This window comes from Fundulus heteroclitus, chromosome 8, assembly GCF_011125445.2.
Source record: "Fundulus heteroclitus isolate FHET01 chromosome 8, MU-UCD_Fhet_4.1, whole genome shotgun sequence".
In the NCBI taxonomy this organism is placed as follows: Eukaryota; Metazoa; Chordata; class Actinopteri; order Cyprinodontiformes; family Fundulidae; genus Fundulus; species Fundulus heteroclitus.
The window spans coordinates 9,491,088-9,516,256 of NC_046368.1; the positions used below are offsets into that span (position 1 = coordinate 9,491,088).

The 25,169-nt window shown below is 39.5% G+C and overlaps 1 protein-coding gene across 11 annotated transcripts in view; it reads right to left on the reverse strand.

The window, feature by feature from the left end:
• The window catches only part of vav2 (vav 2 guanine nucleotide exchange factor), a 275,668-nt gene that overhangs the window by 66,643 nt on the left and 183,856 nt on the right, over positions 1 to 25,169 (reverse strand). For all 11 annotated transcript variants that reach the window (XM_036140080.1, XM_036140078.1, XM_036140076.1 and 8 more), the window contains exons 3-4: positions 20,895 to 20,953; positions 11,410 to 11,478 (exon numbers count right to left, since the gene is read on the reverse strand). In XM_036140080.1, the coding sequence (XP_035995973.1) occupies positions 11,410 to 11,478; positions 20,895 to 20,953 (128 nt within the window). The remainder of the gene's footprint in view (positions 1 to 11,409; positions 11,479 to 20,894; positions 20,954 to 25,169) is intronic.

The window sequence follows — 25,169 nt, forward strand, 5'->3', positions numbered from 1 at the left end:
CTTCTTACTTTCAATATTATTTTGGTTAATAGTGATTCAGTTCTGTAACTTGTAGCATTGCTCAAACTCAGCAAATGTCCTGGACCTTTAGGATCAGCCTGGGCAGGACAGGATGGTATGATTAACTGGCTTAAAAACAACACAGATATGCAATTTCTATGAATCTACCCAATTAAAATTACAATCTGCTACATGATGTAATGCCTTTTATTTAAAAAAGGAAAATAAATATTCCTACTTCTTTGAAGATGACATAATATTGAGAACTTTGGTTACAATAATGTTTTCTTTCAAATTTACTTTACTGGACTTTTGATATTTAGACATTGTCAATTGTTGATTGCGTAGAACGTTTTATTTTTGTGCCGTCCGGCTCCTTAAAGAACAAACAAAAACAACACGCTAGTAGAAGCTGGTAAATTGTTCAGGTTATCTTTTTGGGTAGAGTCTGCAATCAGCTGCTTAACAGCCACGGTACTCACAGAAAGCCAACCGTAGTTTTTTAAATTAATGTTTTTCTTTAATGAGAGGGATGGTTGGTGTTTCTTTAGTTTCTTCTGTTTGTAGGCAGGAAATGCAACCAAGGTTTCAGCCAGCTGACTGTCAGATTGAAGCAATAAGTGAGGGAGGGGCAGCAGGTGGCGGAGAATAAAGTCAATGGATGGATGGATGGATGGATGGATGGATGGATGGATGGATGGATGGATGGATGGATGGATATATCCATCGGCTCCCAGCTACAATAATCCTCCCTCCGTCTGTGTAAATATGAGGGTAAGGAAAAAAGGAAAATAAGAGAAGACGCATCTGCCCTCAATCAGAAATTCAGCTTTGCAATATTGCTCAAGTGAGGCTTGTTTGAAGTTTTAATTGGGGTGTCGTGGTTCACGCTCAGTAATGCGGTTCTTCTCCTTTCATTAGGCCAAAGTGGCTCCGGTTGAATACTGACGAGGCTGCGTGGGAGGACAGGGGGCCTGCTCACGCTGTCCCATCAGCAGGTCCTCTCCCAGCGGTGGGACTTCAGGACCACTCCCAGAGATGCTGCATGGCAGAGAGGTTGTGGTGAGGCCCGTTCTGAACTTAATTGTGCTGTAAATCTTCTAAGACAGAGTTATCTGAGGGGGAGGGGGGGCATCATGAGCTTCACCTGGGAGTGCTCATGTAAACAAATAGCATATAATTATGAAATACAAGTCAACAAAATAAAAATACATAAAGATTAGAGAAACAGTGTGTACTTGAGTGTATCATTTGCTTTTTTTCTCTGATCTGTCTTTATTATTGCTGGTTAGTGATTACTTATCTGACTCCACAGCACCTTCTATTGATTTGTGATTTCTTTATTCATCTCTTCAGTTAGTTATTTTCTCATCGTTGGCTCATTTTCAATCAGCCGGTTAAAGATACGCGTGATCCCTTATTATTGCTGCTTACAGTGATGCAGTGATGGGGTTAGCAGGTCTGGATATAATCTTAATATCTCAGTACTGATTGGTTGTCTCATCCAAACCTTTCCTCATCCGGCTGATTTTAATCGTATTGCCTCTTTTATTTGACAACCCAACGCCTCTTCTGGGTAGATTTTTTTTTCACCTGTCACTGTAGTGCAATGTTGGATGTATATACATCCTTTTGAAGATTTTCCATAACTTTACAGGAATTGTACTGAATAAATCAATATAAAGTAGCACATAGTGAAGACGTTTTTTTTACCTACAAATGTAAACAGTTTGGTTTCAGAACCACTTTTGAATGCGATTACGGGTGCAAATCTTTTAGCATTTGTTTTTACCGGCTTTTAAGACAAGAAGACTGACTTTTCTGTCCACTCTTCTTTGCAAAAACCAAAAAAACAAGAAACAAAAACACCTATGCTCAGTCAGATTGGATGGAGGCCCACCGGGAACATCTGTTTTTAATGTGTTCCCAAAGATTTCCCGTTGGTTTCCATTGAAACACAACAAAATGCTTTGATCCAAACTATTCCGCTGTAGGTCTGCTTGTATATTTTAGGGTTGTTATGGAGTTAAAGGTGGACCTCCTGCACCCATCCCAGTTATTGTGAAGTTTCGGTTTCATTCCAGTATCTCCCTTGATTCCAGATCTTCTAGTAACTTCCTACCAGATCTTTTGTCCATGCTGAAGAAAAGCATCCATGCAGCATAAGTGATGGGGTGTTTGTGACGATGATTAATGACTGCTGTCTACCCCACACAGTATTTTGCATTTGGGTCATGTAACATCAATGTTATACTCATCCGGACCTACTTTCCAATGTTTGTTGTGCCCCCATTTGGCTTGTGGCAACCTGCTAATGGGAATTCGTATGACTTTTTTTCAACAACATTGTTCTTCCTACAACTCTTCCATAAATGCAATATCTGCAGAGAATGCAATTATTAGTTCACCTGTTTAAAGATTACACCGGAGCAGCAGATCTCTGCAGCTCCTCCTGTTTTGTGTCGTGTTTGTTTTCCGTTTTTTGGACAACGGATTGAACAAAGCTCTGTAAAATGTTCAAATCTTGGGATAACATAGTTTTTTAACCCAACCCTGCTTCAAACTCGTGTGGCTATGACATCCTGCTGTGTTTGCTGGTTTCATGATGCCGTTTGTTCACTAATGTTCTCTAAGAAACATCTGAGGTCTTCGAAGAACAGCTGGATTTATACTCAAATTAAATTGCAATCAGATGAACAGGATTTTGTTTAGGGGTGTAAGAGTAAGGTGGGCTGAATAAAAAACGGCACATTTTTCAGATCTTTGAATGGAAAGCTGTGATTGTTCTTAACCTTGAAAATTTTGCATGACTCTGTGTTGTTTTATTATGTTAATCCCTGTCAAATGTGTTGAGATTCAAGTTCTTTGAAAACCATGGCAAAACAATGCATCGTCTCATTTTGTGGGTAATCACATTTGCAGAATAATAAAAAATAAACAGGAAGAGCACTTTGAATGCAGCAGGGCTGAGTTTGTATAGAGACATCCTACATATAATGTGTATAAATATGTGTTGCTATGAGGAAGCGATAGAGAGAGAAAAAAACAACTAAGAGATTTATTTGTGCCAGTGGCACGCTGTTACATGACAAATTTCCAAATCAGTTTTTTTCTGTTGGGCCTATGTGAACGTGTATAAATAATTCAGATGCAGCCATGTGGACGTGTTTGTGTGTGTAGGTGTGTGTTCTTGCATGTCTTAGTATGAAAAAACATCAGTGAGACACAGAGTGGGAGAAAATGACCTTAGGGCTCATGAATTAGGGTCTAATTTTCTGTCTGATAAAACAATGACAAGCCAGAGGGTGTCCAGCGCACTGGCACGCAATCGGCTTAGTCAGCGCTCCGGGCTTATGATGACATAGGTCTACATGAGCGAGGAGGACGAATGGTCAATGATTCACTGCATTAGCACTGGGGAGCATATGTTTCCCAAATTCTTACCAGAAAATTTGAACATTTAGGTCTTTTCATTTGTAACAGGCAGGTTCTGGTAGTAAAGCTGCTAAATATATTGTGGTATTCTTTTTATTACAGAATAAAATGGGTTTAGGTTTCTTTAATTGCTTTAAAAGAATGCTGAAATTTTCCAGTAGCTGAGATGTTAGACTAAAATCCTGCCTACTATGTCTGATTTTGTTAAAACCCTTTATTTTATCTTTCCATAATCAAATAAAGCAGCTTTTCACAGGGTGAGACTCAGATACTCAGTAGGACATCAAGCACGTCTGACCCAGCCACGCCGCACAGGCCAAGGCCAGGACGTAGTAATCAACACAACCAGGATACGCAGCCACCAGCATCATACCCAAAGTTACGGTTTCTAATAAACCCTTTTGTCTCAACCTAATGACAAACTTCCATTACAAACAGCTAACTTTATCAACACAAGTCATTTACTGCTCCTTTATAAGTAAAGACAGATGCAACCATATGGAGAAAGCCAGGAGTAGCCCACTTACTACATTGTAGTTCAGATAAAAATCTATCAGAGAAGAACTACTTTGACACAGAGCATACTTTGATACAAAACAGCTGAACAAAATCACTAAAAAGATAAACAACCACAGGAATGTAGATATGACTAAACACTTCTTAAAAAAAAGCAAAAACCGCAGAAACCTGTGCGAATTCCCTATTTTAAAAGCTATTGACATATTTTTGTAACCCTCCCCGAGGAATTGCAGCACCAAAAACAAGCTGCTAAAGAGTGACACAAAGAGCTTGTGACAGTGCATGTTTGGCAATGGAAATGCATGTGTGCCTTTCACAAAGGAAATAAGTCCCTTGGCAACTGTGCCAGATCCTCCCCATTTCATGCTTTGTCGACTCCAGGATGGAGTCATTCCAGATGGGGAGGACTTGGGAGTTAAGCGAGGTGAAAAGCTGACATCTGAACGCCAGAGGGAAGAAGGAAGGACCAGGTTCACCGTATTAACCTCCGAGACCTCAATTAGATGAAGAAACCGATACAGTGAGGCAGAATGCAAACAACACAGTGCTTCACAAACATTTACATCCCTGCATTATAGAACATCCAAACCATCCGTTTTAACAGCTACTGCGTTCAGGTGAGCTCCTTATGACGGCTGCAGGCCTCAATCCACATCACTCAACCTCTGACACACCGTGTTCTAAATGGAAATCGTCTAACAACTGAAGTGACTTGTACTTAACCTTTAAATGATGCCCAGTCGAGCAAAACACCGTCTCTAGCATGTTTACAGCTTCAGGACAAGCTGCTGGACGGAGATTACTCATACCAGAGCAACTCTCTACAAAAAAAACTTCACATACCATCAACAGTGAAGTCCAAGCACTGCAATGCTTTGAACCGGTCAATAGAGAGATACCAGTGGTACAAAAAAAAACAAACAGACCCCACCACCCTTGTTCTGGCTGCCTGCGCATTTTGGAGTTAATTGCAATAACTTGTATTTTAATTTTTAAAGGTTTGGATGATCTTATTGATCTTGCCGTGCCTCCCCTGATCTTCTTTATTCCTATTTACCTTTGTTGTCCCTCAGGTCAGCCAAAAGAAGGTACCAACGTCCAGGAGGAAGCCCAGAGGGGGCAAGGCCTTCTCCACTATGGAATAACCCAACCCTGCACACTGGAGAGGCTCCTTAATTGCCTGCTTTTAAAATCCATCCTAAAAAAACATTTTTATTCTTTGGTTTTCAACATCAGTAAGACCCTGTTTGTTTTAAATTGGTTTTATTGTGTTCAATCTTTACATATTTCATGTTTTATTGTATAATGTTTTGATATGTTTATATAAAATCTTCTTTTATTGCACGTTATTACAGTTGTAAATATAGCTATTTCATTTCAATTTTAACAATACTGAAGAAATGCAAGCAGCAACGCAAACACTTCAAACTGAGAAATTTTTCAAGGACATTTTTATTACTTTTTGGGAAATATTTATAAATAAATGCAGATTCTGGTGAGGAATGAATTAGAACACCCCTTCCTAAAGTCTCCAAAATCCATGAAATGTCATCACAGGACCTAGAAAATGCTCCTGCTACCGCTGATATGAAATCTGCCTGCCTTTACAGACAGAAAGAAAACGCACAGGTGAAACTTTTATCGGAGGTGAGCAAGAAGGAAACCTTTGCTCTCCAAGAAAGAACGGTTCTGAGGTCAAAACCTCTGAAATAATGTTGTTTTTAAGATGAGTCTAAAATATATATTTCATCTGTATCAGTGCCTGCTTAAGACTATCTGGGAAAAAAATAGGCTGAACCAAAACATACTAGTTAATTCACCAAGAACTGGCTGAGAATTCCTGGGCCTTACAAGCCAGAAAACCTAAAACAAAAAAACTGGGACAAACTTTCTGCAGACTGATGTCAGGGACTGGTAGATGGTTCCAAGTGTTTCACTGATGTTAACTTAGAGGGCAACACTAGCTATCAGGGGGTGGGATGTCCAATTTTGCCTTTGCCTCTTTTGTTTGAGGAGTAAAACAAGGTTAATGGATTATGTTTATGTGGAATTTTATCACTTTTCCCCCAAAGACAAATAAAAAAGATCAGACTTCAGTCTATGTGCAGATTTCTTGATAAGAGCTGAGTATTTAAAGGGGTGTCCCAATTTTTTCATGACTAAGTTTTGGAATAAATGACATGATCATTAATTATTTTTATCTTCTTTTCTTTAGGTAGCTGTTATATAGGGTGAAATGGTGAAATTGCAAAAATCAATGAAGTTTCATTGAAGCTTCCACTAACTGGAACTACTGGTGTTCTATTGAATACATAAATGATCCCAAAAAAATTCATGGAGCTGAACTTCAGGTTTTTTTTTCCACAAAATGAATCTACCATGTTTCCCAGGTAAGAACTTTAGACTCACTTAACATCCATCTAATGCAAGAGAAAACATAATTCTTCAGATCAGACCACCTTCTACTGTTGCTCTGTGGTTGGTCCAGCTACAGCAGTAAGCATGGTTACCGTAAGGTCGTGTGCAGCCCCCATGTGCGCCTTGAAACCTCCTTGGACCAGTTAAGCTCAATATTTACCAAAAAAGATCAAAAATACCTAGAAGAGCTGATTTAGTTTGGTGATTCACAGCACAAAGTTAGACTTTAAGAACACAACATTCACTTGCTGTTATGCTGCTACAACCGTGCCATGATGAAGGGATAATCAGTGTTATTTATTTAATCTATTAGTGGTGGAATTGCTTTGCCCGATTGGTGAATGAACCTCCCTGGGATCTTTGATGCCCCCATTTAATGTAGTGGTTCAGAGATGAGCACATTGTCCTTCAGCTTAAAATTTCCAACTAATTTAAGCAAGCAATTCAAATCGCTTTGTAAATTTGGTATCTGGGGAAGATGCATGTCATTCTGTCATGTAGACTTAATGGTGCATCCACTCATCCAACCAGTTTAACCGGAATCCATCCGTCCGTTAAAATCTTTAGCCATAAAGCCAAAATCAATTTTTAGGCCTGATTCAGCAGTTGGTTCCTTTTTCTTTCTGTTTTACCTTTAGGCTACTAAACAGTTTCAGGAGATTCTTAGATCTGCTATAAAATTATGGTTTCACTCTTCTACAAGCCTTTATCCTTTACGATCAAAATTTGTGGCGGCAATATTGCCGTTTTATATCGTACACAATGATGTTTTTACAGCCCCACATGTCCTGCCTTTGCACTATTTCCCTCCTACGGTGAAACCGATTGGCTTTACATCCATAAAACATGAGTGTTATTACTGTAAAAAGATAATCACTGCCTCATCCCCATTTTTTTTTTTTTTGTAATTCAGTCATGCACCCATCATAAATCACACACACATCAATATTTCAGGCTAATTAATAAGTCTTTGAGAGGAGGGTTATTGCTAGCATGACCTATGTGCTAAGCGTGTCCGACTGCATTAAGTGGAGGACCTGCTGATGAATCAATTATGCTTCTGTCCATCGGTGAAACAAAACCGTTCCTCGTAAAAGGTCAAGTGTAGCCGTATGGGGGAACGGAATGATTAATTCAATAAGACCCTGCCCTCTGCTCCTACAGTATAGGTCACATATAGACCTCGGTTTTGTGACATCCCTGACCGTTTAGGAAAACGATGAAGTCAAACCTCCTACTCAGTGAAGCTGCTGCTTTGGGTACCAAGGTTAATTTCAATCAATGTATAGAATAGATTTTGGATGTTAAACACTGCTCTAACCTTTGGATGGCAGGCATATCACCTGCTCAATGCACAAGAATACACAGTGACTTGCGAAAGGATCGATCTCCACAGTTTCTACAACCAAACTGACTAGGCCATTTTAACCGCCGTAACATTTTGATCTAAATCATTTTATTGTAGCCCTGAGTGCGTTTTCAGCTCCCATTAGAAAGGGGAATCTCCACCCAAGTCTCATTTTCATTTTGCACCTCTAACAAGTTTCTTCTTGAATCGAAAGCTCCATCAATCTTCCTACAAACGTTGGCTGCATCCAAAATGTTCTGATGATAGTTCCTACCTCCTGCTCCTATCTCTTGTTGGTTGACCTTTCATGGGGTCAACAGCAAAAACTCTATTGTGGCAAGGAAAGGAGCTTCGGACTGCTGTGTCGATTACTGACAGCCTTTAACTCAGACGTCATGACGCAGTGGAAACAAACAGTGCGCGCTCTCTTCTCTCCGGACATTTTCGTTAACTTCCATGAGGTGGGCTGTGCTGATACATCATGTCACACAAAGGACTGTGGGATTCCTTTCAGCTCCTTAGTAACAGTAAGGGACCTTAAGAGGATCCGATGCTAATGGAGCTATGTGAGGAAGCATACAGACTCCTTTTCCTACCTCCTTCTCTAGTCACTGTACTATTCGGACAGCACTTATAATGACAACCCCTGACGCACTTTCGCTTTGGCTTAAGAGTCATTACGCAAAGGATGTTTTCGGATGCGGCCTTTGATCAGCTTTCCTGTTCCTGCTGAAGAAAGGCATTCCCACAACATGATGCTGCCACCACCATGTGTCACTGCAGGATGTGCAGGACTAGCTTTCCTCCACACACAGAGTTTAGCATTGTGGCTAACATTTTTAATTTGGTCTCATCTTCCTCAACACATGTGCTGTGTTCCCCACATGGCTTATAACAAAGAGCAGAGCGGATCTCTTATGCTCTGGTTCCAACAATGTCCTCTACTTGCCACTTAGGGTCAGATGTAAAGGGCAAAACTAATAATCGTCTTGTTTAAAGATTCTTCCACCTGAGCTGTGGATCTCTGCAGCTCCTCCAGAGTTACACTAGGCCTCTTGCCTGCTTATCCCTCTCACGGCTCGGTCTCTCTGCTTAGGTGGTAGGTTTTGGGAGCTTTATGTGCGATTCATGCTGTTTATATGCAAATGCATGCCACACTTTTCAGATTCAAAACCACTGTGAATCATTTACCTTCCACTCTATATGTATGTGTTATTTTGTGTTGGTCTATTACATAAAATTCACATGTAATAAATTCATATATTTTTAAATTAACAGGGTGTGAATACTTTTGCGCAACACAGTCCATTTGAGTCTGCTGCACTCAGTAACACAAGTGGAACTTTTCTTGATTTTGGTTCCCCTACAATTCTTAAATACATTGTAATTCAATGAATAAAAACATAATCATTTAAACAATAGATTAGGTCCTCCTACATCAATGACATGTCAGTTTCTGGTAATTATGTCACATTTCCTTTAATTAGCTAAAAAAAAGGGGGGGGGGGCACGTTCAGATTTGATTATCGCTTGGAAGAGGGAGAAAATGTTTAGCCTTGATTCTATACAGTCATCCTGCATCCTAATCCAGTATTAGCCTGCTTGGCAGCATCTCATATCCTTCACTCAGCCTGCATCATCCTACCCAGTTTATCCCAATCATGTATTCAGGCGGGATGCATCTATAGTTTGCATTATCTTCTTTCAGCCCCCGGTTCTCCATCTCCCCATCATTCCATGATGAATGACACCCATCTCAGAGCGGTTAGCTAATTATTCTCCATTAATCTGAGTCGAGCAGCTGCTGTCACCGGCCTCAGAGCCGACAAATCTCCTTCACACACAGGAAAACCAAACCACTGTTCGCCAAAACCAAGCAGACAGCCACAGAGGCACACAGAATCGCAGCTAAGCCTAAAAATAAAAAAAAATCAGAGAGCACTCTGCCGCGGTGAATGAGATGGTGTCGCCATGTCATCTCATGCAATGTGGCAGAGTGCTCTTTGATTATGTAATTAGGCAATTCGCACTTATAGGAAAAAGTGGCAATCACAACTTGCTTTCAAGCCCTGCAAGTCATGTGATATCTCTGCATAAGAACTCTTACATCTTGAAATAGTTTCTGCATTAAAGCAATCAAAGCTAACGCTTATCTCCATTGTGCGTTTTACAGACATGACCACGATTAAGCTGCTCTCCGTGACATTAAACAGCATCAGAGAGTTGAATATACCAACAAATAAAACTGAAGGAAACATAAATACTGGAAGCTTGAAAAGCAAACCAGACTATTCTATTTAAGTAGGACTATAAATATTAAATGAGTATGAACTGTTCAACGGCTTAAATAGTTATCATTTTAAAAACAGGGTTGTTCAAGTTAAAGAGCTTTATCTTAAACCTTGCTAGTATACATTCAGCACTTCCTAAGGGAAATATGGTCAATGAGTTGGAGGAGCCTTGAGGTACCCCATAAATAAAGGGAAAGAGCTTAAGAGTATTTTGCTTATTAGACAATTAATCAAGAGTCAAATTATCAGCTGCTACAGCAGATTATGTCTTTGATTCATGTTGTATTTTGTCAGTTGCAGATGTGTTAAATTACAGCACCTTTCACAAGCAGGGGCTCTGTTGGTAAAGATGTTTTCAAAAGCCTTACAATAATTATCATGGAGACTTTGTGGCCCAAGATGTGACCAATTTGAGTTCTCTAACAGTGAGCTCTGAAGATTTGTCTTAACCTACAGTCCTAAGAGCTTTGTCACCAAGCCCTAAATCATGTTTAAAGCTTTATAGCTGCTGCCTTGACTGTATATGTGGAAAATCCTAGGTAACTAATAAACTTGACTAGACTTTCCGCAGAGCTAAAAAGTTGTGTGAGGGCAAGGGGGCCTACAAACGTGACCCAATCACACCAATTCTGTCAGGTGGAATGAACCCTAAATTCAGCCAATGCAGGTACAGATTCACGTAAAGTCAAACAGCACCATGTTTTGGTACCAAAACACATCATTGTGGCACTGAGGGGGTGGAAGAGTGGCCGATTTTCCATGCTGGACATGAGCACAGCATTGCACGTAAAGCAAGCATGGAGGATAGAAAGCTCTCGACAGCATGGCTCCACTTTTCAAAATGCGATACAGATTACGCTCGCTGCAATAATTGTGAGGCGAGGTGCAATTGTGCTTTTGTGGACTGAGATGTCTGATGTTTCTCCAGGTATCTGTTGAAGCCACTTCTCTAACAGATACATCGATAGACGGACCAACCGATCGGCCGACCGACCGACCGACGGATGGATGGATGGTTAATCATTCTGCAGTTTAGCAGTTTCAAATAATCCTGGTTGCACTAACTGACTTAAAACTGGAATAATGTTATCTGATGTTAGCGAATGAGGGGAAATGAGATTATGCATTTCTTTTTGATATCTTGCATATAAATATCTTTCAGACATTATAATAGCACAGAATTAGGTCAGGTGCCTTTCCCTCAAATCAAATCATGCACACTTGGGGTAATCTTATTTCCTTTTAGGGTGTAGATGTTCTTGTTTGAAATGACAAAAACATTCGAAAGAGATTAGGGTTAGTGGAAGCCTCTAGAGAATTACTGGAATGTCCAACTGGGTGACTAAAAAAAGAAAAAAAAAAGTCAGCTTGGGTGTTTTTGGTAGAATGCACACTTACTCTGCCAACTCCTCCAGGCTCCGGTACACATCATCCTCATTCAGAGCTGTGTCCTCGGACGGGAAAGGCCTGACACACAAACAGAACACACGAAGAGTGAGAGATGGGTACAAAACACTTTATCACCCCCGAACATACACACACACACACACACACACACACACACACACACACACACACACACACACACACACACACTGTCTCAGGTAGAAAAATAACCAGTCGGAAACTTTGTGTTCCATCTGTCAGCTTGTCGCTCCTCGCTCCATCACTTCAGAAGCTAAACAGCAGGAACTATTCAACCGAGGGACCCCATCAGTCACAAACAACATTGTCAAAACACATCAAAACGCTGCCGCTGACAGATAAGGAGCCCCCCATCCTCCCAGAACCAACTTCACCAGGAATTCAGGAGAGAGAACCTGACTTTTCTTTTTTTTTTTCTCCCCTTTTCAGATTGATGGGCAGGAGTCGAATGAATTCTATCAGGGTTTCGGCCATCATTCAAAAATCTTCAGGGACGGTGCAAGGAATATAAAAAAAAAAAAAAAATGACATCTGGAGGAGTATTTTTACAGAAACCAAACTGTTTTGGTGTAAGACAAGCTGAACACAGAAACACAACAAATAAATGAAAGGTTGTTGTTTTCGTGAGGACTGTCTTTTTTTTTATACGTCCCTTATTTCGACCACAGCGAACCCATCCCAAGATGGCTGCCGACGTTTGAAACGGATGGCAATTAATTTGCCCCATTTATCCGTGTGGATTTATCCCCACTGTCTTTAATGATGTCCGATTTCTGGAAGCTTTTAGTTGGAAAGGTAGGATTAGGTTTCAAAGGCTAAACGTGTTAATGGTCCCATTTCTGCCAAATAGCGATGTGAAGGCTCCACATTAAGAGCTAATAAATTACTACTGAAAGCCTTGCGACCCCCCCCCCCCCATTGAATTGGATGACAAGCTCTGGTATTGTGATACAAAGTTACATTTGTGTTCATATATTAACAGAAAAAATTACAAGTTGATCCTTTTAAGGACAGTTTTTATCACACAAGTATCATCTAAGGAGCTAGAAAGTCTTGGTTCCACAGCAGGAGCCAGGAGAAAGACGCTAATAAATCCTGTTGAATGTAGAATTTCTTAAAGATGTCTGATTATGACTTTTATATCACTTTTATTCATAACTCCATCTCATGAAATCTGGTTACATTGCGATGTACGGCAAATATCGTTTTTTAAGTGCAAACATTCAAAGTGAGATTTCAAAGCCTGCTTCTGCTTCTTTCATCTCCCTCTAACCCCATCTTCCCTTACATCAAGTACCTTCATGTCTTCTTTCACTCCATCCATAAATCTCCTCTCCAGTCTTCCTATAAGCTCCCTGCCTGACTGTTCCAGCCTCCGCATCTTTCAACCAATATACTCCCGATCCCTCCTCTCTACATGTCCAAACCATCTCAGTCTGGCCTCTCTGGCTTTATCTCCAATTCGCCTAATATTTCCCTATGATAAACCCGTTCCTGATCCCATCCGTCCTCATCACATACAAAAAGAGCCTGCTTCAATCAGAAGTTAATAAGAGCAGTAAATCAAAATCAATGTGACGTTTTGTTTTTTCGTTTAGCTGCGAAAATAAAAAGTGACTGAGAGACACGACATCACGCCGGTACTTCCATCTGTTCATTTTTGTTCTGAATGGAAGTGATATTAATGTGTTGGACTCCAGATTTTGATCTAATAGAGAATCTGTAAAAGTAGCTACAGATTAGGGTGATGGTAAGGAGGCCTTTCGGCCTTAAACCACGTTGAAAAACCAGCAGAAACATGCAAAAAGCTGATCAGCAGATACTAGAGAGGTTTGATGCTGTAACGTCAAAACTAAAGAATGTCCATTGATTTATTAAAAGGGTATAAATTAATTTCTACATGCAGTTGTGACACCAATTCTCTCCAGGAAGGACTTTGAGACAGTAATCCACGCCTTTGTCACTACTAGGCTGGATTACTGTAATGCGCTTTATGTGGGGGTAAGTGGCTCCTATATTGCCCAGCTACAGAGAGTGCAAAATGCAGCGGCAAATCTTTTATCTGGTACACGCAAATATGAGCATTGGCCATACATTTTAGGATCTGTTTTAAAGTGCTTTTATTTGGTTTTAAAGCTCTTCATGGCCTTGCCCCTTGCTACCTGTCTGAGCTGCTGGACCATTATAGACAATTGCGCTCGCTTGGGTCAGCTGACCATTCCTTTGGTGTGGCGGGTCCTAAAATGTGGAATGAGCTACCACTGAACACCAGACTGGCTACATTACTGTCTGACCTTAAAACTATTTTATTTTATTTTTTTTGCCTTGGCCTTTGACACCATGTGAGAAGTTGATTTTCGCTTCTGCTTATTTTATTAGTCTTTTATTGTATGGCTGCTAAGGCATTTGATTCTATCCCATTTCTGGGTTTTGTGGTGCTTTTTCTTGCTATAGCATTTTAATGTTTTAAATGTTTTTTTATGTTATTCTGTACAGCACGTTGGTCCCTTTGGTAATTGGTAAAATGATCTCTGCAGTTATGCTGCTATAGGCTTAGGCTGCTGGAGGACATCAGGGTCTTTTTCTCTCACTCTGCTGAGTTCTCCTACTGTTCTCCAATTTGCATTGTTTGTTGTTATTTCATCTTTTAACTTTATGTTGTCTCTGTCTTTTTTCTCTTCATAGAAGGTACACCTTGTCTGCCGTTCTGTTAGCTGTGACAGCATCCAGGGAGACAGATCATCCACTATTACCATCTAACGTAGAAAGGATTCCTGGATCAATGTGTGCTCCTGTGCTTTCTGTGTCTCTGCTCTGTCTTATCTAACTTCCAGTGGGTCGAGGCAGATGGCCGTTCACACCGAGCCTGGTCCTGCTGGAGGTTTTCCTCCCTGTTAAAGGAGAGTTTTTCTCTCCACTGTCGCTTTATGCATTCTCAGTATCAGGACGACTGTCCACTGTGGCTCTACGCTCTTTCAGTAGGAGTGAATGCTGCTTGGAGAGACTTGATGCAACCTGCTGGGTTTCCTTAGAGAGGAAACTTTCTGACCAACCTGGAGGATCTGATGGAATCTGACTTTGGAAAGAGCCTTGAGATGAGATGTGTTGTGAATTGCTGCTATATAAATAAAATTGAATTGAATTGAATAAATAAAGTTGGATTGGATTACAATACAACTAAAAATTAGAAAATATTTTTGTTTTTTTATGAATAATTATACCATTTCATTTTCAATCAGAGTCATTGATTGAATAATAAAACAATTAAAACAAGAATCAGCCATGGGTGTGAATACTTCTGCCGTTAAACGTATAAATGCCACTAACTCAGGATTTTATTTGTAAAATAAAACAAAACAAAAACATAAACAGAATACAATTAATCCTTTTGCTCCCATTTTGAATTCACGGTATACTTTATGTTGGTCTGTCACATTTTATTCCAACTAAATGCATTCCATTTTAGGGTTTTAATGGGACTAAATGTGTAAAAGTTCAACGTTTACATAGACAAAGTGAGACCAAAGAGAAAAAAATTTGTTCATGTCATGCTGCTGTCTAGACAGAGAAGTTTGCCTGGAGTCAACTGGGCCGGTTCAGTGTCACAGAGAAGACCTTCAACGCTCTCATGAAAGCACTCTCCTCTCTCTTAGCTCTCAGCTTTTAAAGCCTTTCACTGTATTTAATCCCAAGATATGATCAAATGACCCACACACTTTCTACTAGTGTATGTCTCCCTCTCTAAAGAGGCAGCTAAAGTAGCCCGTTAGCAACTAATGGCTAATTACTGTGCTTTAAAGTCTTAATGTAAGCGGGTACACTGGGCATTAGCTGTGCATTTCAGCTTTGTGCATGTTTGCGACATCAGTAATCAGCTTCTGCTTAATTAAAGCAACAATCACACTGGGCGCCTGTGTCAGTCGTTTAGCTAATGAACGCTTGGCGAGATAATCAAAGGTCAACAACCTCACACAAACAAACATCCTCAAATCTCCTCTGTCCTTCATGAGGCCTTCGCTCGGAAACATTTCCTCGAGTTTCACGGCTTGTAACTTTATTAAAACGCGTAATTTCAAGAGCTAATTACAAATTTTACTTCCATGAGATTGGCCTCCTTTGATTTCTGTCAAGCTCTCACTGGCGGTTATGAAGCGCACAGGGTGCCTCCTCCGGAGTGCAGTAACACACCCACATTTGATGGCCCCCTCCAATGAAGTGTGCATTATATTTTAAGTTATTAATGGAGTCCCGCAGGGCCAAATCTAATTACACAGTAGTTTGTGGAGCTCTACGCACGCATTTATCATTCCTGTGCTCTTCTGTGGAGCCAAGCAATGTCCATTGCTGAAGTTTTAATTTCCCTTAAATCGTGCAACTAGGTGTAATTGAACTCTGTTCATAATTTCATCAAGGCACCTCTGATGAGCCGACGCTTGGCAATTTATTGCTGCTCTGTGGGCTGTTATGGATGCATGTTGTTCATGTCTGTGCCTGCATGTGAGCCAAAGAGAGAAATTGATGCTACATGGTTTGTATTCAAAACAAGAAAGAAATATTCATGCAATTTTATCTTGTCTTTAATGGATGCCTGCTACATCTAGGGTCAGAATTTAAATAAAAATCCCATATAACCTCTTGCAAAAGTTTTCTCATGCTTTTAACTTTTTTGACATGTGGTTACCTTTTCATATTATTATTGTGTATTTTAGTTGAAGAAAATAAATGGTTTTCAATTTTTTATAGAAATAGGATTTAGAACATTTTGGCTAGAAGAAAAAAATTGATGGACACAGCAAATACCCAAAATATCACTTTCTGCTCTGAAAAACGTAAACATCCTCCCCATAGTGAGATACAGTAGTGGTATACTGGATGTGTGACGTGATGAGCTGAAACTACTTGAGCAACTCTTTTTAAAATGTACTCATAAAAGTAGCTTTTCTAACCCATAATTTTGACTTTTACTTCTGCAATATTATTTTAAGGTAACGCTACGCTTACTTGAGTAACATTTTTGGCTAATATACCCACCTCTGGTCCTCTCACTAAGTGAAGCATATTTTAATCAAACATGAACCAGACACAGGCTGCCAGTCTATCTGCCCGTCTGGCTGCTGCATTTCAACACGGAGTGAAAATGCAGCATTAAGTAAATCCTCTAAGTGGAAGAAGTGTGACTGTCTAAGCATTTGTTACCTACTGGAGGGATTTCTTTCAAACGCTTTGTGCAGTCAACATGAAATTTGCAAATGTATGTTTATGTTCCTAATTATTTATGTTCCTAAGGTTTTTTATTTTTTATTTTATGTGATCTTATCTGTGTGTTGTTTTTAAATCTTTGTACAGTTTGTGCTTTGTCGGTTGATTTTAATTATTTCCATCACCTGTATTTATTTGTACAGTTCCTTCCTTACACATTGCGTTTACATTTATCGTGTGAAACATATGAGTCAAATTGATACTATTGATATTGTTATTACATCACTAATAAGATATTATTGATTTTTATTCTGTTTTATGTTTTTTTGTTCAAAAATACAACAGTTTTTGATATTTTTGTCTCTATAATTACATGATTTCTAAGAAAAAATGAATAAGGCATCACTATCCAATAGTTACTCAGCACTTAGGTAGACTTTTATCCAAATACTTCTTTACTCCTACTAGAGGATTACTATTAAGTACATTTAGTCTCCTGTTTTGGCTCGTGAAGCAGACACCCTGTCTACTTTTAAGACTAAGCTTAAAACATTCCTTTTTGACAGAGCTTATAGTTAGAGTGGCTCGTGTTACCCTGAGCTACCTCTATAGTTATGCAGTTATAGGCTTAGGCTACTGGAGGACATCAGGGCCTATTTTTCTCAGAGTTCTACTGTTCTCCAGTTTTGCATTGCTTGTTGTCATTTCAGCTTTTAACTTTTTGTTCTCTCTCTTTTTTTTTTCTTCATAGTAGGTACACCTGGACTGGTGTTCTGTTAGCTGTGTCACCATCCAGGGAAGTCAGATCACCCGCTATTATCTAATGTAGAACAGATTCCTGAATCGATGTGTGCTTCTGTGCTTATTTGTCTGTCTTGTTGTGTCTCTGCTCTGTCTTCTCTAACCCCCAGTCGGTCGAGGTAGGTGACCGTTCATACTGAGCCCGGTTCTGGTTCTGCTGGAAGTTTTATGTTCCCGTTAATGGGGAGTTTTTCTTTCCACTGTTGCTTCATGCTTGCTCTGTATGAGGGATTGCTGCAAAGCCATGGACAATGCAGACGTCTCTCCCTATGGCTCTACGCTTCTCCAGGAGTGAATGCTGCTTGGAAAGACTTTGATGCAATCAACTGGGCTCCCTTATATAGGAAATTATTTGACCAATTTGTATAATATGATTGAATTTGACTTTGGAAAGTGCCTTGAAATGACATGTATCATGAATTGGCACTATATAAATAAAATTTGATTGAAAACATTTAATAGAATTGAATTATTATTATTTCTTGTATTTGTTACCAATGTCGGTTCTCTTTGACAATTCTCATTGAAGTTTTAATGAAAAACCCAGCCTGTCTCTCACAAGTCCTGCATTTTTTTAGATCAACAACGATGTTTCTAGACAGCCAAATCTGCTTGCGATCATGTCTTCACACAATACTTGTCAGAGGGGGAATTCTGGCACGTGAGCGGCACGACTCTGCAAAGAGCTCAGTCCATTGATTAACCGTTGTCAAACAACACAACAAGAGTGTAGATGTAATGTGTGAGAGCGGATCAGATGGCCAGCGGTGGAGGCTGTTTGCACGTCCCAGGACACGGTTTCGTTTCTGCAGGGGTCGATAAATCGCTGCAGCTCCTGCAAGCTGGGGCCCCTTAGCTCCTTGTACCAAGCGTGTCTATGAAGCCACCCTCCGAGTGGGAGGAAAAGGTTCAGTTAAACATTACGGTGGGAAAGCCTTTAATAGAGATGCACCGATACAATGTTTTTAAACGTATGACCGCCAATACAAACTACTCTAATGTGTGCCAATACCCTATAGCCTACATTCTGGTGGTGTGTGCTGAAAAAAGAAAAAAAGCATCCAGATATGTTGTTAATTGTCGATTAAGAGAGGGTGAAAACTGCAAGGGGTTTTTTTTTTTTTTTTTACAAAGGCTGTTTTTGCAATAATCCATCCACCTTTTTACACTGAAAATAAACCCTCCACATCCGTGTCTAAAAATTGTATCTATGCTTTTTTTCTTATCTTCATACCAGGGTGGAGGATTTAATTTTATATTTTTAAACAATAATGCGAAGCCACTGTCTTCTGGATGCTTCTCTCTCATTTAGGTGATGAATAATGAGGGGAAATCTGCCACAGCTTATCTTCTTTGTCTTGTTCTTAGTGTTCTTCATCTTCTTTGTTTGATCCATCCTTAGTCTTCTTATTGTTCTTGGTGAGATCTAGATAATATGTTGATGATCTTAGTCCTGAGCTTCTATCTTCTAGTTGTCTTCATTGGTCTTTTCCAGGTTAGTCTTCTTCATCCTCATCTGTCTATTCTCATCTTGATCTTGATCACGTTGGTCTTGGACTTCTTCATCTTAATCGAGGTCTTCTACATATACTTCTTCTCCCATTGTATCATTGTCTTCCTCAAATTAGTGTTTTTCATATTGCTCTTTATCCTTTTTAACTTGGTCTAAGTCTTGTTTATCTTCATCTTGGTCCTTTTATTTCTTGGTCTTGGGTTTCTTAACCGCTTTTCTTTGACCTGGTCTTATAATTCTTCATGTTGGTCTCTTTTTTTCTTCTAGGCATTTTCTTTTCCATCTTCTTTTCATTGCCCCCTTTAAGAGTTGCCACAGCGCATTTTCTGTCGTCATCTCTCTCCAATCCAACCCCAGGCTTTGTCCATAGGCTTTTTAATTCTGAATTACCTGACTGCCAAAATGTAAATTAGTTTTCTCTGAAGGTTTGTGAATTTGATGAAAAGCTACCTCTACTTTCTAGTTTGTTGCTGTAAGTCAATGAAAGTCAGCAGCCACGCTTTGCAAATAAAAATGTTTGTTTCCCGGGAATTTACCACAAATCACACTTTGGTATAGATACTTTTCTCCAAGCGAGTAAGATTGCGCCATCAGCAACCGACTCTCATGCCTTGACTTTTGAACTATGCGCCTGTGACACCGTGAACACCACAAAACCCTTACAGATCCTGTATCATGATGCTAAAGCTGAGGTCAGAGGCCTGAGCACGGGAGGAAAGCGCAGGGATCAGCGAACAGGTAGGACAGACAGGGTGAGGGTTAAAGTGGGGTTTGCTGAGGACAGCAAAGATAATCAGCAGCAAAGAGGATGAATAATAAGTGACACAGGCTTAAACTGTGGGTGAGATGGATAAACATGAGGTCAGCTTCCAAACGCACATAGAGGGTCTGAGGCACGAATGCCAAGGTTACTGGGATCTTGAGAAGAGCAAATTTAGATTCAAGATATTTCCTTAAATTACCATTTAGCAAATAGGTAGCCACAGAGTAAATTGCAGAACTAATTTAAATAATCAGGTTGCCTAACATGGTAAAACTTTATTATTCAGAAGGTTAAGGATTCCATCTTTCCATAAGATTGTTATGCAATGGCCTGCATTGCTTGGCAATTCACAGCCCCAACAAATATGATCTAGACTTTTCAAAATGATTCAAAGCTTTCTGTCAGTCCCTCTCGCTACAGATCTACCCAAAGCAGTAGCGGTTAGCTCTCCATAAAAGACTGTTATCAACAGCTGTGCTGCTTTTTTCTTACCTTACTTCGTCTTGCTACGATGTAAGGATCTTAATATTATCGGATCATATTGCGCAACAGCTTTCTAATAAGAGATACCGCCCTATATCTACGTTTTTTGGAGGTTTTATTCAAGTTTTAACAAAACTTTACGGAACATCTAGAAACAACTACATTCACCATTACTTCCATTATTATGTGTCTCAATATTTTGTTGTGTTTTTTAATTTGTAGTTGTTTCAAGGTAATGTTGTAATGTGGTTTTGAATATGCTGTTCTGTTTTTTCCAATTTGTAGTTGTGTTTAGAGATTTATTTATGTGGTTTGCACTTCAGGGCCACCGTACATACCAGCAAAAAAAACAAGACAAAGGCTTCCTGAGCCTTGCTGCAAAAGGACTGCTCTTGCATGTAATAAAGGATCTGACTCAGAATGACGAAGGACCGATTTGAGTGACAGATGGAAATGCATTGTGGAGCATTTCTCCCCTGAAAGATAATGCCGGCGAAAAGCTGCAGCTAATTGCCTAAAATGCAAATTGACTCTTAAGCGAGCAGCAGATGTTAATAGCACCATCCATTTCAATGTATTGCCTATGAAGAAAATGGGGAATATTTTTATCTAAATGGCTTTTTCTTCTTAACATTTATATTCTTGTAGCGCCCACATGGCAGAAGTGATAAATGAGTGATTTGCGTGTTGCACACATACCTGATGCCTTTGACTTGTGCAATGCTGTGGTGAGAGATCCTCGACAGGGCAGAGATTACCTGAAACAGACAAAAGCAAAAACAGTGAACAAACTGTAAAATGTATTATTTTTTATGGTTTTAAATAAAGAAGAGCAAAGCAAGATAATATGTTCAGGAAATCAAAACTGCTACTTAAGTTGGTGCATAAATAAACTAAATAAGCAAATCTGAAACTAAATAAATTTAAGGAAATTGTATTAATAACATCCAATTTAAAAAAAAAAACATAAGGCTATTACACAAATGTAATGAAAAAAAATTGGTTGTGATAATTAACCAACCAACCAATCAATCAATCAAAAAATAAATATTTTTGATACAGACATAGCTCATCCTGAGCAGAGCTTAAACAATACAGACATAAATATTTACTATGAATGATAAAATTCATTAAACTTGAAAAATAACTAACTAAAATAAAAAGGAATAAATTAAACAGTTACTTAAAACTAGGCCTCTAATGCAGTCCCGACAAAGGTAACCCTCCTGGTCTTTGTGCCAAGACAAAGTCAATCAGAACTGCTACAGTCCCATTCAAAGTACAAGATGTGCAGCGCGGATTACATTAGTCTAATCATATATTTTACTAAAAATCTGCTTTTCAGTAGTTTATGTATGAGGTTACAGTTTCAAAACCAGATTTTTTTTTTGTATTTTACTTCTATCTATTACTATTAACAGCACAAAGACAAAAGCAAGGTATTTCTCTTGATTTTATGCATCCAAACACTAAAGGAAAATATTCACAAACAGTGGTGGTATATTCTAATTTTCACTGCTTTTTATATGCTTGACAGCTATATTGAATTTGAACTGAGTGCTCAAACTTAGAATCCTGACTGCAGGGCATGTTTTAGTTGCATTTCTGGTTTGGGATGCCACAAAAGATAAACCTGTTAGTTTTCAAATGTTTTGTTAGCAGACAACCTCAACAGTTATAGCTAGTGACCATCACTCTTATTTAGGCGTTAAGAATCAACATGTCTGACGGTAAAACAAACAGCCTTTTGCAGGTTTAACGCCAAAGCAAGCTAACTAGCTAGCCACCATTAGCTTGCCAGACCCTTGTGCGAATATGAAACCGCCAGAATCACTAAACAGCAAAGAGGTGGAACGACCAGTACCCATGAAGGATCTACAGCTTTTTCTCATAGCATTCCATTGTTAATTTTGATCATATTTTGTCTGAACTTTAGACTTCAGACTTCACTTTAATAGGTCCACAAAGGGCGTTTACAACTAGAAGAAGCAACCATCACACAATCATACAAGCAATTACACAGACCATTGACGAGACCTGAAAATAAGAGGCAAGTTCATAAAGTTAAAAAGAGATCAATCTAAAGCATACCTTAAAACTAAAATAAAATGTATAAACTAGAACTAAGTTAAACTGCCTTTAAATCAGGACATTTATGACTAGAGTTTGCTTAAAAAGCCAACAATTGTGGGGATAAGAGAGTTCTTCAGTCTGCTCGTTCTAATCCTGGTAGGGCATATTTCCCACCTGGAGGTGCTTAAACTGTGTGTGTAGGGTATGGGTGGGGTCACCCAAGACTTCAACTACTAAGACAAATGCACCAATATTGGGTACAGCGGTGGCGCTGGGGTAGCGCGAGAGGCCCATATACAGAGGCCTTAGTCCTTGACGCGGCCCTACCGAGTTCAAATCCTGCCTGTGACATTTGCTACATGTCTTCCACCACTCTCTCAGGCCCCTTCCTATCGACCTACTTTCATTAAATGCCACTAGTGCCACAAAAAGGACAAAAAAGCACCAAATTTGGTCAATACCCAAAAAGCTGCAAAAAAAAAAACATTTATGAAAAAGCTAATTAAATTGAGACAGAGAAGTATGCTGTCCTCGGAGACAATACACATTTAACTTATTGGCCATTCACATTCCTGTATTTATTTTATTTTTTTTACAACCACGGTGGTAAAGTCGATTACAGCATAAAAAAAAGGTTAATTTTCTTCCTGTAAAGATTTAACACGGTTTACAAGGCACACAAAGCAGGGTTAGCGGTTGAGTACCACAGATGGCATGCTCGCAGGCTAATGCAGGAAATAGCACCCACCAAAACAGACATGCACACACAAATTTAACAACACACAACCCAAACCTTGTCTCCTATGCCTCATTAACCACTCCTGGGTGTGTTTCAGGTTGCAACACCATGGCAAAGCCAGATGTCTCCTTGACAAGGAGGATAGAGTTGTTATCTCAACCCCTCTTTGTAAGCAGGTGTGTCTTCCACAACCTCTCATCAGAGTCCCTTTTCTCTAAGCACACAATGCGACCGCATCACACCCGTGGTATTCATCATCCTGGTTGAGCCGGTGCTAATGGCTCTCCTGCATGAAAGGCTGGCACTTTAGGACCGTGAAGCACTTCTATACAAGTGCTGTTGACCAAAACCTCAAACTCTCTCTATTCATGGTGCTTAATGTACGTAATCAGTCACAGAAAGAGCAGGGATTATATGGAGCACAGGTTTTTAGTGTGAGTAGATCACCTTCATTTACATTTAAGCGGTGTATTACAGACAATTTACCCACAAGACTAATAAGGGATTATTTTCTTTTGTCATAGAAATTCCTGACACAATGGATCCTATGCAAGGTGAAATCTACCATAACAAACTACTCTGAATGTAGACGTGTCCACACCCCTGAGAACATGATTTGTTTGTGTGATGTCGCAAAATGACAAATAATATTTTTTTTTTTTTACACGTTTAATGTCAGAAAAACAACAACTAACAAAAGCAAATAAATCTCTTTGGGTCAGAGAAAATGTTCATAAGCATTCTCAATCTTTTATGAGTAAAGAGCTGAGTAAAAGGTTGTAATATCCAAAAACAACTACACTGGGCTAAAAACAACCTCAAAGTGTTAGGCCTGGTTAATGCATGACGGATATGTGAGGTCCAAATGGGCAAATTATGTCATTTTGGCAACAGTGCCCCTCAACATGGCCAAAAGTTTCCATACTGCGCACCTAGTAATATCCCTGACTACGCAGACAGTCCAGAGCTGAAAAACATGGTGGACCAGCAAGCGCTCCTTCTGCTGGAGGTCCCTAAATATAGATATCTTTATGATTCAGTCCATAAAAATCACTGTGATAGACCAATATTTTATTCCTGGAGAGAAATCACCGCCATTCTTGGAAGAAAGGAAGAGGCTTTAAAATGTTGGAAACAACAGTGTTTTCTATTTCTATGTGTATTGGGGTATATCACGCTTTTGGTATAGGAGCACAACACTGCCCTCTAGAGTCTAGGAGAATAGTGCTACTTCGGAGGCAAAGCCGTTGTTGTGTCCAGACGTCTAATTTCCACACGGTACGTTTGTGTGTCAAGCATAAAGCAGCCTTAACTCTCTCAGATGTAAAGGTATAAACCAGCCCCAGACGGATGCTGACAGATATTTTGGTCGGCTCATAACGAAAAAAGGTGAAGAGGATTTTTTTTAATTTAAGATGGTGAATCCAATGGTTCATCCAAATGATGCGACAACACCATAAAAAGGTATTAGAATGATGAGCCAAGAGCTAAAGTAAACATGTGATGTGCAATGTCCTGAGAAGTTCTAAAGACAAGAGATGCTCCCACAATCTGGGAATTTTTGCATATTACCAAGTCAATGAGAGGCTAAACGTTGAAATAGTAGACAAGTCTGCTTCAAGCAACTGTTTTGTTTACGGGTGTGCACACTTATTTAACCAGAGGCCTATTTCACAAAAGCCAAATTTGGAAATGCAGTATAAACGCTAAAGCCAGGGTTAATATAGCATGATCAGAGCACCCTGGCTCTTAACGTTTCACAAAACTGAGGAAACGTGACTAAGCCAAGCCAGGTTGTAAGTATTCCAGCTACATACGTGACCCTGGCTGTCTACAAAAGACCATGAGGTCGATCCCAGATTCACCTGATGCTACAATGAATTGTGAGTGCCAATCTTCAAACCAAACAAGCAGCATCCTTTGATGGAGCCTTATGAGGAACTGGAGCACATCAGAGTCAAGAAAGGAAACACTGCTGCTATTTTAAAGGAAAACACATCCTTTTGTAGCTATTTTTTTAAGGCAAAAAAAAGGTAAACCGTTTTCTCTGATCTGTTCTATTCTGTATCTCTAGAGGGTGCTGTTTCACTGACCCTTCCAAAACTCCTGAAGCAGTAGAGCAGTATAAAAGGAAAAAACTTTTTCAGCAGAGAGCCTTTGCC